The 15554-nt window shown below is 40.3% G+C and overlaps 1 protein-coding gene across 3 annotated transcripts; it reads left to right on the top strand.

The window, feature by feature from the left end:
* The first annotated feature begins 1866 nt into the window (after positions 1-1866).
* irf1b (interferon regulatory factor 1b) lies at positions 1867-8121 on the top strand. Of its 3 annotated transcripts, none has more exons than XM_084074033.1 (10): positions 1868-2031; positions 3421-3513; positions 3643-3742; positions 3969-4139; positions 4316-4356; positions 4983-5103; positions 5734-5850; positions 6326-6354; positions 6524-6656; positions 7249-8121. In XM_084074033.1, the coding sequence occupies exons 2-10, from the start codon at positions 3427-3429 to the stop codon at positions 7368-7370; spliced, it is 921 nt and encodes a 306-aa protein (XP_083930159.1). In that variant the 5' UTR covers positions 1868-2031; positions 3421-3426; the 3' UTR covers positions 7371-8121. The 3 variants fall into 3 exon arrangements, with proteins under 3 accessions (XP_083930160.1, XP_083930159.1, XP_083930158.1); XM_084074032.1 differs by having other exon boundaries at positions 4980-5103; XM_084074034.1 differs by lacking the exon at positions 6524-6656 and having other exon boundaries at positions 1867-2031; positions 4980-5103.
* Positions 8122-15554: the final 7433 nt, after the last annotated feature.

Here is a 15554-nt window from a genome sequence, read left to right as displayed (position 1 = left end):
CGCCTAGATTCCCATGTGCAAGAAATTCACTAATTATGTGCAATGGTGGAAGAAGTACTCCCTTTTTTTTTATTTGGTAAAAGTATTAATACCATATAAAGTCCGGTATTCAAAATATAAAAAGTATTCATAATAAAAAAAGTACAAAAGAAGTGTTATCAAAATGTACCGAAAGTAGAACGTACTCATTATGCAGAATGTCCCATTTCACAACTTTTCAAATGTATCTTTTGAAAATAGCAGATTCAGCCATTTACAAATGGCCGAAATGTGGGCTGAAGTGGGTGATGCACGTTTTGTAATAATATTCAAGAAGTTAGCAAATAATTGTAGTGGAGTAAAAGTACCGTGATGTAGTCTAGTGGAGTAGAAGTAAAAGTACTGAAAATTGGAAATACTCCAGTAAAGTAAAAAAAAAAAAAAAATCAAAATTGTACGTAAGTAGGCTACAGTACTTGAGTACATGTACTTATAGTTACTTACACTACTGAGTGACACCAATCCCACCCAGCCACATTTTTAAGGACACGTCGTGCTTTCATATACACATACATACATACCAGCTCGGCTGTCTTTGTTTCTCGGCAGCAGACGGTTAATCAAGTGAAATATATACAGTGGTGGTGCCATGGCAGTGTCACTGTCTGTCACTGTCACTCACACAGCAGCCTGCCCTGCAGCAAAGCACTGTCACCAAAGCATGTATGTGTGTGTGTGTGTGTGTGTGTGTGTGTGTGTGTGTGTGTGTGTGTGTGTGTGTGTGTGTGTGTGTGTGTGTGTGTGTGTGTGTGTGTGTGTGTGTGTGCGCGCGCGCGCGTGCGCATGTGTCTCTCTCTCTCTCTCTCTCACTGGAGCTGTGTCATGGTCCCCAGGCCAAGCACAGCAAGCAGGTTGATTAAAGACAGCTTTGGACTCCCCCTATCGGACGCTGGTAGGCTACTACAGCATTTCTTGTAAACGCCAGGTTTCTCTGTTGGGTTGCAGTTTATTCTAAAAGGCTTGTCTCGTGTGTCTCACACACACATGATGTCGTCATCATCATCATCACCACCACACAGTGCCAGGACGGACTTTGGCTTTTCTGGAAGAGATGTTTGTGAAAGAGATGTTTGTTCAGATTAGTATCAGTGTCAAATATGCACAATGTTTTATTATTTAAAAAATAAAATAAAAATGATACAGGCTATTACAACAAATTATTTAATTCATGCACTGCTGTCCGTCTAATCAACGTCAACTTCAAGTTTATTTTTAATTCACATACGTTTAAAGGTGTATAGGAGTGGAGTGGGTAAAACTATTTTCTGTAGGCTACAAGCTATACCCACGAATCGCAATTACATGGATAATAGATAGGCCTAATAAGAATATAGAAAATACAAATATCAAATAAATTATCATGTAGGCAACTGTAACGTGGCCGGCTATTTCATTAGTAAAAACAATCTCGTCTGTCGAATTTTGCACAAGTATGGCATGTGCCAGAGTGGCCTACAAAGTACAATAGGCTATGTGGTGGGGAGGGAAAAAAAAGTTTGCAAAAGGTTAACTGTACCTACCTACCTATGTGATAAGACTTTACAGTAAATTGCAGCAGACTGGACCCAACCTTTCTACTACGTGCAAGCAGGTTGGACCTGCATGCATGCCATGCCATGGTTTATTATTATTGTTGCAGCCGGGACTTCCTCCTCCAGCCTCTTCTACTAGGTCGTGTGATTTCGGGGAAATGAGACGCCGCGCCGACTGGCCACAGCTGGCGCTGTTCGGCGCTTCACAACTGCACTGAATGGTGTTTGGCTGTAGAAGAGCAGGGCTCACTGGGGAAAAACCCGCCACCTGAATCCTATAAAGTCAGCTCTCTGATGCTCTCCAACTACAGTCCTCTGCACAGCTCTCACTGGATACAATCAATCAGACATCGCAACAACAGCATCTTCTTGAATATACTAAGAAGAGACGGAATACCTGTCATTTCTTCTTCCCCCCCTTGGGCATATTGGAATATAAGCGGACCACCACACTGCAACTGTAAGTTTCTGATCACTATTTCTAAAGTTGCATGTTTGCAACCCTCAAGCCTTTTTGGCACCGCTAGACCCGGTGCACACACGCCAACTACTACTAAAGAATAGGCTACTATTTATTTACCAGGCGGAGAACATGTGTTTTGCATTTCACGTGTTTAAACAGATACTGTGTTACTTACTGGCTGAGTGGTGTAAAGTAACTAAGTCCATTTATTCAAGAACTGTACTTAATTTTGAGGTAATTTTTTACTTTACTTGAGTATTTCCAATTCTCTATACTTTTACTTCTACTCCACTAGGTGCATCTCAGAGGCAAATGTTGTGTTTTTACTACAATTATTTGACAGCTTTACTGGTTACTTTGCAGATTTAGATTATTATCACAAAACATGCATTAACGACTTCGGTCCTATATATATTTTGGCCATTTGAAAAAAGCCGATCGATCTACAAGCTCACAATGCCTTGCTGCATTGTGAGCTTGTAGATCTGCTATTTTACATTTTGATACCAATACTTTTTTTTTTTTACTTTTACTCAAGTAAACTTTGAATTCCGGACCTTTACTTGTAACAGAGTATTTCTATATTGCAGTATTGATACTTTTACTTAAAAAAAATAAAAGAGTACTTTTTCCACCACTGCATAGGATACCATGTTAGTGATACTGAGTGACAGGTGTGGCTGGTGTGCCTCTCTCCATCGCTCGACCGCATCGCGTGCCGACAAGAAGTGATCTGCAAGACGTCTGTCAGATTGACGATCTGTACTACTTGTCGGCAAGCGACGCCGTCATGCATGTGACGATGGAAAAAACAAACAAACAAATAAACAACAAACAAAAAAGTCCTTGGGACAGTTGCTCTCCCCAAATGCTCTGGAAAGGTTTTTTGATTGTGGTATTTTCTATTGTATTGAAAAGAAAGGTTTATAGTCAGTGCTATAAGTTTTGAAAGCCATATTTCTAAAGTTACATTTTACTACAACTGTAGCCTCCTTTCAAAACATTTTAACCATGCTGTTGTAAAATGAGCCTTATCGTCATCGGTTGCAATGGTTGCAATCAGAGACGTTTCCTCCCCACTACAAATTAACCATTTAAACTCCAAGGCTCAATACTAGTGTCTTTTCTGTTATTGTGGGCAAAGCTTTTGTGTTGTGAGCTTGTCGATCTGCTATTTTCAGCGAAAGCTTTCCCCACAATACCGATGCTGGGGTTTAAGTGGTTTTAAACCTCTTCTCAAGGACATTACTTGGTGGGCGGCTGGCATACACATTAAATCTAAACACATAAATGATGAAGGCGTCGCCCTTAAAAGTGTTTTCACATTCCTCGTGTACATTAGATGCCATTACATATGTCTAATGTGTGTTTAATGTGCCCCTGTAGGAAACCATGCCTGTGTCAAGAATGAGGATGAGGCCCTGGCTGGAGAACATGATCGACGCTAACATTGTCTCTGGTCTGATGTGGGTTGATAAGGTGAGAGATGGTCTTCCTTTGCTGTTCTGATTCAGTCGAGTGGCGCCTTGCCTCAGTCTCTACCGTAAATGTTTGAATGTATATTTTTTGCAACATTGATTTTGACAAAGTACTTGCTTATGGTTTCAGGACAAGCGAATGTTCTCTATTCCCTGGAAGCATGCTGCACGCCACGGCTGGGAGGTGGACAAGGACGCCTGCCTCTTCAAGCTGTGGGCCGTCCATACAGGTGGGTTGGTGACGTGCATTTACAAGTGCACACACTCTCACACACACACACACACACACACACACACACACACACACACACACACACACACACACACACACACACACACACACACACACACACACACACACACACACACACACACACACAACAAACAAGAGAGAGACACAAGGCCTACACGGCAGCCTGGGCTTAATTATTCATATTCAACTTTACTATTCCACAGGGAAATACAACGAGGGCCAGAGCTCTCCTGACCCCAAGACATGGAAAGCCAACTTCCGCTGTGCAATGAACTCTCTGCCTGACATCGAGGAGGTAAAAGACAAGAGCGTCAATAAAGGCCACCAGGCGGTACGTGTCTACAGGATGCTGGCAGCCACCGCAAAATCTAAAGGTGAGATATCTAGCAGGAAGTAAACATGCACAACATGCAAGTCTTAAATGTCAATTGTGTGCCTGCTTTCATTCTATATGAACCAGTACCATATGGTAGCATGTGACTAACAGTTAACTGAACAAATTAAGTGTAGTGTAATAATCAACTTTTTTTCCTCCACCCCATCGGCGCAGATCGCTGCAAGGCGCGGGAAGCCAGACGAGGAAAGAACAAGGTAAATAGATGTTTTATGACCTCAGCATTGTACCGTGTCCCTTTTCAGAGCACCTGGAACATTTTACAATCCTTTGTCTACATACAGTACTGTAATCATAATATGATTACAGTACTGCGTATGTAGACAAATTATTGTAAAATGTGTCTAAATATTATTTAGACACAAAGCCTAGTTTAAGCCTAGTTTATACTGTATGAGACAGGCTATGGCTTATGGCTAATATCTCTGGGAATGTATCCTCAATACATTGGCTCACTGACAACTGTCCTGTGTCCATGGCTTGCAGCCTGTGAGATGTTTGAAATTACGTCCCTGACCCCAAAAATCTAGCTCACAGGGGTCTTGAATCAAAACCATTTTAGAATCAAGTTACAGTAAATCTGCAGAAATGTGTCTTGGTGCAGAAACCACCTAAACAATTTATATAGTACCAATATAACTGACAAGCATGCTACAGAGACCAGATAATAAAGTGCAAAGGGACAGTGCAAACGATTAGACACACTTACTCTACAGACATGGTTTCAGCTTTCAATGAGTAGAACGAAGCATATTTCTTGTTGTTTTACTTATCAGTGTAAACTAATTGCATGTCCCTTTTTGCTGTTTCCTCTTGATAGAAGATCAAGACAGAGGAAGTTGAGGATTGCAGTCCCGTCCAGTCTCCTTCTCCTCGCTATACACAGATGCATGAGGACTCTTCCTCCACACAGGAGAACACGGTGGACAGCACAGAGCACCAAGGTAAGAAAGATATATATACTGGAATAAAGCACGCTATACTGTATAACATTGGTTCTCAAACCTTTTCATGTCAAGGACCCCCAAATGATATGTATTTGGCTGCGGATCCCCATTTGAAAAAATATATATGTTCAAAGGATTTCACAAATTTGAAAGATTTTCAAAAATAGCAGATCTACAATCTCATAGCACGTCACAATATGAGCTTGTATATCTGCTATTTTTGAAAAGCCAAAGTATAAAATATGGTTAAAGTAGTTAAAATGATTGTGATGCAAATTTAACTGGGGACCCCCTGGTACACCCTCAAGGACCCTTGGAGTCCCCAGCCCCCACTTTGAGAACCAACGGTATATACCACACCAAAATGAAGAAAATATAGAATCAGTGTCAAGTTATACCAAACAGTTTTAAAGTAATGTTTACTTACTGTACAACACCTTCAAAAGACAAAGATGATCTTTCTCAAGCATGCGTTTGAGTTGTATTTATGAAAGCGTAGTCTTTTTCTGTTCTTAAAAAAATAAACTAGATTAAAGCAAAAGGCAAAAACAATTTCATTCATTAAAGTGTGCTTCTGTGGAGAAAGTTGGAGTCACCATGTTAATTTAATGTTTATCTGCCTCATAGATCAAGTCAAATACTTGGAGTCTGAGATTGAGTGGGCGACGTCAGTGGAGATCGGTCCAGATAGCACGAATGACCTGTACCACCGACGGTTCGAAGTGTCACCAGAACACAGCCCCGGTAAGATTATAGTAGAACCTTACTGTGATACCACACATTATAACAGTTGGTTTTGGCAGAGGCTTTAATTCCACCTTAACCTAGCCAGATGTGTTTTATTTTACCCATAAAGAGTGCTTTGGATAAAAAAAAACTCAAATTATATATTTACTGTTTTGTCACTGGAGGTGTTTTCAGAGTCACACAGTATCTTGTGCTTAGCTTGGATGGTTAGCATGCTAGTGTTGTAACCAATAGGGATACTTAAGTTGTACAACAAAAAAACGTTTACAAGTAAAGTTTTAAGATTAAAACAAATACAGTGCCATTTATTGGCTTGATGGAAATGTTATTTAAGGTCAGCGCAAACAAAAACGTGTGCAGTCATGAAGCTCCAGGTACTTGGAGATCTAACACCATTTGAAAACTGTATCGTCATAAACGTGCCATACTCATGTATTTGTTTGTCTCTCCTTCTCCCCCTCCGATCTTCCAGAATACGATGACACCGACGAAATTATTAAGGTAGGTTTGGCTTTTATTCTCCTTCCTGGTTACTAGCATGCTTTTGTCGTTGTCAGGAATGCCCATGTTGGCCTAATATTCTGCTTTTTTACATTGTGTTACTAATCCAAAACATTGGTCAATTCCCAACCAAAATGCAACCATACTGACTCCAGCATTGCTCTTTCAGCTTTGCCAGCAATTGGAACAAGAGCAGTGGCCAAGCAGTTTAGACGACAAGGGGTTCCTGAGCAATGAAGCATGCATAGATCCATATTCCTACTCAAGCCCTGGGAGCCAAGGGAGCAGTGACACTTCCTCAGGTAAATAATGCTGCTAGATGATTGGTCGGAGGTGCAGTGATCTGAGGCAAAAGTCTCTTTCACAGTTGGACAATTAGATAGGACAATTATACATAAAGTAACCAACGAACCCTAGTGTCCGTATTGTAATATTCATGTGGGTGAAAATAGCCGATCTACAAGCTCACGATGCGTTGTGAGGGGTTGTAGATCTACTATTTTCGAGGAAGAGATTTGGTGTCGCACGACAAATAGTTTAAAATACCTGATCTACAAGCTCACAGCGTGTTTTATTTTTTGACATGTGATCTTGCAGACCTGCTATTTTTTGAAAAACTTGAAACTTTTGGCCTACTTAATGACTTGGCCTAAACAGGGACACCAGGTTGAAAGTGGTTAATTAGCGGTTTGTGATTGGTTACATCACACACATGTTTTGTAGGACTGCTTGACGTCAGAGATTTGCCTACAAAGGCTAATTTGTTAGTCAAAGTACTCCTGTTAGCAAAACGAGTGTGAAGCATCTGCAGGGCTGATCTGTGATCTCCATGATATCAAAAAGTGTCTGTTGATTTTGTGTGCAATCCTGACCGCGTTCTTCTGCTTTGTTTAGTTTCAGATGAACTAGACCTGCCCATGTACACAGACCTGGGGGTCCCGCTATCGGCAACGCCAGACGATTTCTGGAGCATCCACAACAGCTTTTATCAACAGATACAGAGCTGTTCAATCTGAGGACCACAGGACAGGACTTTACTTTGTACATAGACACCAAAAAGACCTCAAAGCTCCTCATGCACCTTTCCTGATTTCTACGTGGACTATTCCAAGGACTTTACCCACCACCGTCCACACCACGCCAATGCCGATGCCAATGCCAATGCCGTACTGTCTTGAGTTTGCTGTTGGAGCCCTTTCGGCAGCAGGCCGATGGCATCACTTTTTTTCCGAAGTCACCAGTGTCTTCATCATTAAGCTCAGGTGTTTTTTGCCAGTTCCCAGGTTTTATTTTACTGTGAATTGTAACAGGATTACAATTCCGTTTTTGCCATGCTCAATCATGCTATAACATTTTGATTCATAAATGTGTTTTTGCAGTGCACAATAGAAACCTTACATGTAATAGTTTCATATGTAATTACTTTGATCAACACACATATTAAGGTGAGAGTGGTTAAACATAGTTTCTGGTTTTCATTGCTTTTGGTACGTTAGCCATCAGTTAATACAGCAAAAGCTCCAATGATTGTGAGAAGAATAAACTGTTCCGTTAATTGTTCATCTCAGTTCGAAAACTCTGAATAATGTATCATAGCAACAACGCCTGGCTATCAAGAACTTAACTGCTTTGTTTCTGGTTGAAGTTCCTCTTATGACCTTTTGTCATGGGTTTGTACAAAGTTCTATTGTATATAATGTTCCATTTTGTGATTGTTTTCATCTTGTTTTTCTACAAAATAAAAACGTGAGTTGTAAGAAAAAACAACGAGTTTTGTATTAACCATTATATTATACTATTTTATATACAGTATATTTATTGTAAACTTAAAAGTAAACTGAGAAGTGCCCATGGTTACCAACTGAATGCTACAAAATAGAGGTTTTAGAAGGTTCTTCTAAAACCAGACGTGTTAATAATATTAAGGACTGTTAATTAATTAAGAAAAAAATAAGAAATCTTAATACATTGCTTTTTATATTTTGAGCAATATACCCAACAATTTCCGCATATCCACAGTAATTTTAGAGTGAGACAGTAGAACAAGCAGTAATGCATTCCCCTGAAGTCCTTTAAGTGTCCAGGCTTGCAAAGCCACAACAAAGTGTTGGTTTCACAGAGATGCTATCTCCTCTAGACATGAATATGTGATGATGAATGAGACATGCTACTATCATCGCAGAACATTATTTCTGCAGTAGCATTGTAGCGGGAAGGAAATTGGCAGCTGCTGAATGGCACTCAAGACGCCTGTTCCACAGTGGTGGAAAAAAGTACTGACATCTTTTACTTAAGTAAAAGTATCAATACCACAATGTAGAAGTACTCTGTTACAAGTAAAATGCCTGTTCAAAATGTTACTTGAGTAAAAGTACAAAGGTATTGGCATCAAAATATACTTAAAGGGCAAGACCACTTTGGTAGAGGTTTGGGTTGTGTAGTTACCTCGCCATGATGTAACTCCAAAGGTGGGCAAGAAATAAAAAATAATTGCTCCATTGATTAGAAATTGATAATTCAAAATATGCTCCTCATTGACTTACATTGTACGGTAAAACTGCTCTCAAAGTCACTCTTTTAGCACAAAAACAAACGCAAACAAAGTTGATTCAGACAATATAGAACATCACCAAACCCAGTACTGTTTTTTTTTTTATAAAAATGTCAACTTCCTGTTGATTTTGCCATTTTTAATAAATAGAAAACCCGGACTGGATCGGCGGATCCAGATCGTCAAATAGTAAAATCAACAGGAAGTTGACATTTTTATTAAAAAAACAAACAGTACTGGGTTTGGTGATGTTCTATATTGTCTGAATCAGCTATGTTTGGGTTCATTTATGTGCTAAAAGAGTGACTTTGAGAGCTGTTTTACCGTACAATGTAAGTCAATGAGGAGCATATTTTGAATTATCAATTTCTAATCACTGGAGCAATTATTTTTGATTTCTTGCCCACCTTTGGAGTTACATCATGGCAAGGTAACTACACAACCCAAACCTCTACCAAAGTGGTCTTACCCTTTAAAGTACCAAAAGTAAAAGTGCTAAAATGTTTGAAAATAGCAGATCTACAAGCTCACAACGCGTCGCGAGTTACTTTACACCACTGCTGTTCCATTGAGCGACGGCTTCGCCAAAAAAGAACTGATCTCAACAGTACAAGGTGAAAACGTGTGATCGTTGTTGTTATCGGCATGCGACACACTGCCGTACTATGAAGCATAATTAGGCTTTTCTGGTCTGAAAGACGTGCTTAAAAAGGATTGAAGAACCATACGATACGTGGGATGATTACACATCTCCTCATAATAATTCATGTAATTAAAGCTCTAAGCACTGACTGGTCATAAATTAGTTTCTGTACTGGAGTGGTTAACTATCCAAAACATGCACAGAAACATTCTTCCACTACATAGTTTATAGTATGTGTATTCTCACTCAAATGTGACTTAGGATTCCAGAAATCCATGGTTACACATAACATTAAGGTTTGGCCATGAGGTGACACGGGCCACGGCATAGTAAGTCACCATAAGCTGTCATGATCACATACTGTAGTTATATTGCAAAATACATTATATTGTATTATGAATGTGGCATGCCATGAGGCTGTTATCTTATTACATAAGAAAACCATAAGACGTATAGTTTTAACATTTGATCACTCCGTTTTTGTTTACAAGTTGTCCTACTTATCCAATTGTAGTGTTCTAATCCATAAACATGTATTATAAATAATATTGTTGCTTTTCAGAAAAAGAACCAGTATTCCAATGGATCCAATGTTATTATTGAGTCATAAGCTCTTGCTAATAGTTTTATCTTATATTAAAATTGGCTTAAGGGAGGACAAGCCGGCAGGCTATTAATGCAATAACAATGGCTTCTATTTCAGTATGTTAAATTCCCAGGAAGAGACAGACTGTAGTTTCTATTAGCTTGGAATCCCCATCGATGAGGTCATTGGTAGGCAGGTTTCTGAACTGTCCAGAGCCCACCAATGAGATGCACAGTGAGTAGACAGACATTTTATAAAGAGCATTAGTGAGGACCATAAAGATAATGTTGAAAATGGGTGAAGTGCTCCTTTAAGCAATATGATATGGTAACAAGAAGAGCCAAGAGTTCATGCAGTATAGCTGTAATACCACTTATAGTTATAAACAAAATAAATACAGTGCTGACTTTTTTTAATGGTTTAGGTATTTCCCAAATAAAAGACAATTGCAAACATTTTTTTCTTCACCATTTATTTCATAGTTTACATAGTAGGCAACTTAAAAATAGAAATATTTTAAAACATTTCCTGTATGGAAGAGAAAAAAACAGGAAAGAGGACCACAAACAGTAAATAATACATACTTTCTATATCAAGTATTATTAACTCACTAGGCAGTGTAATGAAACATTCCTGAGTCAGTTTCACTCATAATGAAATAAAGTCTTTCTAACACAGAAGGCAGCCCACAGAATTCAATTCTCTATTTTTTATGCTGACTGTGCAGTATGTGCACTGCACTTGTGCAATTCCCACAATAATTGGTCTCCTTAGCAAGTTTCAGCCAGATAAAGTAGTTCCTCTATATAGACTGATCAAACACATTTTTAATGTATTTAGTTTTTAAGATTAATGTATTTTTTGGCACTCCATTTTTTATTTAGATAGGAGAGTGTAGAGTGACAGGAAAGGGAGACATGCAAGACATTAAGGAGCATGTTGGAACTGGCCGAACCAACCCTTCTTTTGTATATAGGTACTGTATATAATATGTTCTATGAAACTATATGAAGTTGTTCCTTCCTCTGCAAGGCGTCACACGTGAAGAAGATATCTCCAGGTGGGGTATCATGAACACAAAACAGGCCATCACGGGTTGCGGTCCTCTGCTGAGTGAAACCCTGTCAGACAAAGAGACAAACGCTACTTTAACCACATGAACCCTAGTGTCCATATTCTGGGGGTGTACATTTGGCCGCAAAAAATAGCAGATTTGCTAAATATGGGCAAACAGAAAACATAGTCTAATGTACTGTACATTATATATATATATATTAAAATATATAATTACTGCTGCCTCCGTTATTGCATAGTGACTGTTGATATTCTGATCTAAATGCATGAGTCATGACCTCATGACTTCAAACGGGCGGTTTGATAGGTGTTTTTAATTATCTCGGCTGAATCAAGCCACAAACACGAACACACCAATTCCAAGTTTGAGCTCAAAGACGACATCTCCTGATGCTCTGGGCTTTTATTGTCATGGTCTGGGCTCCATTATGTTAACGATGCGTAGCTGGCGAGCTAGCTCAGGCAAATACGGTACACTCATGTGGGTCACATGCACGCGCACCCGTATGCGGGTTATGTAACTGTGACATTGCCGGTTTATTTAAGTTCACCTCATTCCGCTGTTGCTTCTATGGCCGTCACAGACTGTGGGTGGCAGCTTGGTACGTGTGCTTCTTTGCACCCTCGGTGCCACCAGTAGGCTCTGTTTAGGGGTTGTTTTCCCCTTGGGGGCAATATGCTGTATTTTGCTGCTAATTGGTTGTCTTCTAATTGTTCTGAGCAGGGAGTATACTGTACATAGTAGAGCCTGAACCCCAGGATCAAATATAACATATAATACATCTATACGTTATCTGACTTGAGATGTGCTTAAGTCATGGTGCTCAAGCATTATGAAAAAACATGCTTTGTATTTCCACACAACCTGTTCAAGCGGAGCTTTTACAATATGCGACTTAAATTTGACTCTAAGAAAAACAACAAAAAAACAGGTTTGCTTTCCAATATGTATATTCAGTTCACTCAGTTCATTAATGTAGCGAGTCAGTGCACAATCCATTGTGGTGCTGCAGCCTGTAAAAGCTATGTGATAAAGGGAAGCTAAGGACAGTTTGGACAACAGCCAAATCATGATTCAACACAGCTGTGGAATTCACTCTGGTTCTTGTCACGACATCTTATTTACTAACAGTTCAGTCAGCTAAATCCTTGAACTATCCTCTGGAATCTCTCTTCTAGTGTTCTTTTTTTAATCCCGTATGTTCGGTTTTGTTTGATTCTCTGTTGAAAGTCTGAAAAAAGTCCAAAGAAAGCTGACAGGGGAAAAACATCCCACTGTGTGTGAGACGATGACGTCACTGGTTGCTTTCCTCTGGGTGGCGTGTTAAGTGTGGGGTGAAAAGCAGGAAATGCTTTGTGGGACTCCAGAAGGAGAGTTCAGGTTTGGACATGCGCCTGCGAGGCACGCACGCACGCGCGCGCACGCACGCGTGTCAGCCAGCTCTGCACTGATGAACATACCAATCCATCCACAGTAGCCTGAAGCACAAAGACTGAACTGAGATTGCTTTCATAGACGTGAAATATGTAGTTATGAATCACCACCCTAAAACTTGTGACACAAACACGCACACACACACAAAGACGTTTATTGGGTTCGCACCCCAGTCCTCAAGTGTCCCTGAGCAAGACACTTAACCCCTAACTGCCCCTCCCCTCCACCCCCAAGCACTCGTCATTATGCATCATTCTCTATCTAAGCACTAAGCAGCCATCAGCTGGGTGAAGCTGATGTCTAGAAACCCACACAGACACAGACACGCACGCACGCACGCACGCACGCACGCACGCACGCACGCACGCACGCACGCACGCACGATAGGCCAAAGGGGGAGCGCTATAGCAATCGTTTGAAACAGGGGACTGCCATTTGGCGTACCGGGCAAATGCCCGGTGGGCCGCTGGGTCAGTGGGCCGATGGGCCACCACCCCCAAAAAAAAAAAAAAAACGGGTCGCGCAGCCCAATTATTAGTTGATGAGGCCTCAGTGCGCTGGAAAACCCTACACCAAAAGAAAAAAAACGGCCAGCACCAAAACCTAGGTGCTGGGCGCCCCCCCCCCCGTTGACAAAACTGACCCCCCCCCCCATTGACAAAACGGAAGCCCATGAGCACTTTTTGTTTCAATGTGTGAGCCGAGATCTACCACTACAAATGATGTTCCAAAAACACTTACCAGGTCTAAGACATTATCATATTTACTTACTGACAGGCAGTATGTGCATACATTCACACAAAGAATAGTAGGCTAGTCTAAATAAGAATAAACACGGATAGCTGTGTAATCAATGCCAAAATATTAGGAATACATTTATAAAAATGCCAAAATGTTGGGAAAAATAGAACTGTCATATGGACATTTATAAAATGTTACACACTTTGAAAACAAAATGCCGGTGCTACGTTGCTTATTCTATATTTTAGGTTTAAAGTTAGAGGTGGTGCCATGGTTTTGCACTTTTTCAGTTTTTCATGTGTCTATGAGGTTGATAGAACTTCATTAAGCCCCCTGGTGGTGTTTTTATGGTGTTTTATGTCTTCTCTGACTATTTTGAGTTTCTACCTGGAGGCTGAAACCTTGAGGGTCAAACGTGCCAATAGAAAAACAGCGCTTTAGTGACATAGTAAAAACATACCCTCCCCCTCATTATCATAACACAACAGGTGTGGGCATGAGGAGGAGGAGGGACTAGGACAGGTGGGTGGTGCTAAGGTGGTGGAGGAGGTGCTAAGGTGAGAACCAGGTATACTTAATGAACTGGAGGCGTGTCCACATAAAAACATAATTTTAACACTTTCTGTACACTTTTTTGAAAAGAATCTTCCTACTAGTATAACCATAATACCTGATGATTATGTTTTAGGGGGGGAAAAAATCACTGAAAATCACGGCACCCCGTCTTTAACTTTTTACAGTGTGAGAAGGGCACCCCCGACATCCACTGTTGGAATATGAAGCCGACTAATCACATATTGTCGCTGTGGTGATAAAATGCAAAAGCCTAATTAGAATGATATAATCCATCTGTGTTGTCTAGATGAAGTACAAAAATTGCAAACCTTTGTCAAGATAACTGAACTACTAGTTTGAAATCTGAATTATAAGCAACACTACAGAGACACGACTCTGCTCAGCTGTTTAGAATAATCATTTGTTAACAGGCTCCTTTCTCTCAAGTTCAATCCATTCGGTTTCTATGGCTTGATGCATATATTGCATTTTCCACATTTCCTGTTGCATTCCTTGGCCCCTGTATCGCTGCTTGCAGCTATATTATTCTTTGAATTTGATAAAGATGCCTTCCTTTTCCTGCTGCCATTCTTTTACCACATTCTTCCATATTATGACTTTTTTCCACTTTCTGTTCCATTTATATTGGCTATGCGGCACATATGTTATGCAAAGTTCGGCCAATCAGTTACGAACACACGTTGAATTTGTGCATCCGCCTCACACCCACACGGGGGGCGAACACATACAAATATTTGGGTTGGCCAATTAGGGAAGCGGATGCATACAATCCCCCGAACACACGTTGAATTTGTGCATCCGCCTCACACCCACACGGGGGGCGAACACATACAAATATTTGTGGTGTTGGCATTATATTGGAGCTTGTACTAGCTCAAATAAACTGCTACAAGATACCCAGTAGGTAAACAGAGAATAATGAAATCGTCACATTTAATCCCTAATTACATAGTTGCCAGTATAATCTCCAATTAGAAACCAAACAGCCGGAGGGAAAAGATAGAAGAAGCCTATACTGTGCCAAAGACATGAAGATCGAAGTGAAGTCAAACCAATGTTTCTCAAACCTTTTCATGTGAAGAACAGCCAAATGAATATGCATTTGGCTGCGGACCACAATCTTAAAAGATTTTACTGACCCTCATACAAGATTTAGAACACACACACACACACACACACACACACACACACACACACACACACACACACACACACACACACACACACACACACACACACACACACACACACACACACACACACACACACACACACACACACACACACACACAGCTTATAGATCTATTCTTTTGGGTACATAAACAATGCACAACGGAGACAACAGCACAGCATGACCCGAAAATGTACTATCACGGATGATCTGATCATCTTATAAAAATATTAAGCATATGCCAAGTTACCAGTGTCACCAGGTAAGTTGGCAAATAAATTACACCTCTGCACCAAGACAAAGTCCTCTACATTTATTGCTTTGAGTGAAAAAAGTAATTTTGAAACAGATGAATTGCGTGTGGGTATACATGCCAAGCAAGAAACAGGTGGCAGGCCCAAGATTCCCGTTTCACAGACACCC

Source organism: Gymnoscopelus microlampas, assembly GCF_963454915.1.
Source record: "Gymnoscopelus microlampas genome assembly, chromosome: 12".
In the NCBI taxonomy this organism is placed as follows: Eukaryota; Metazoa; Chordata; class Actinopteri; order Myctophiformes; family Myctophidae; genus Gymnoscopelus; species Gymnoscopelus microlampas.
Note: the sequence above shows the minus strand (reverse complement) of the source record. Positions and strands in the feature narration are given on the sequence as shown.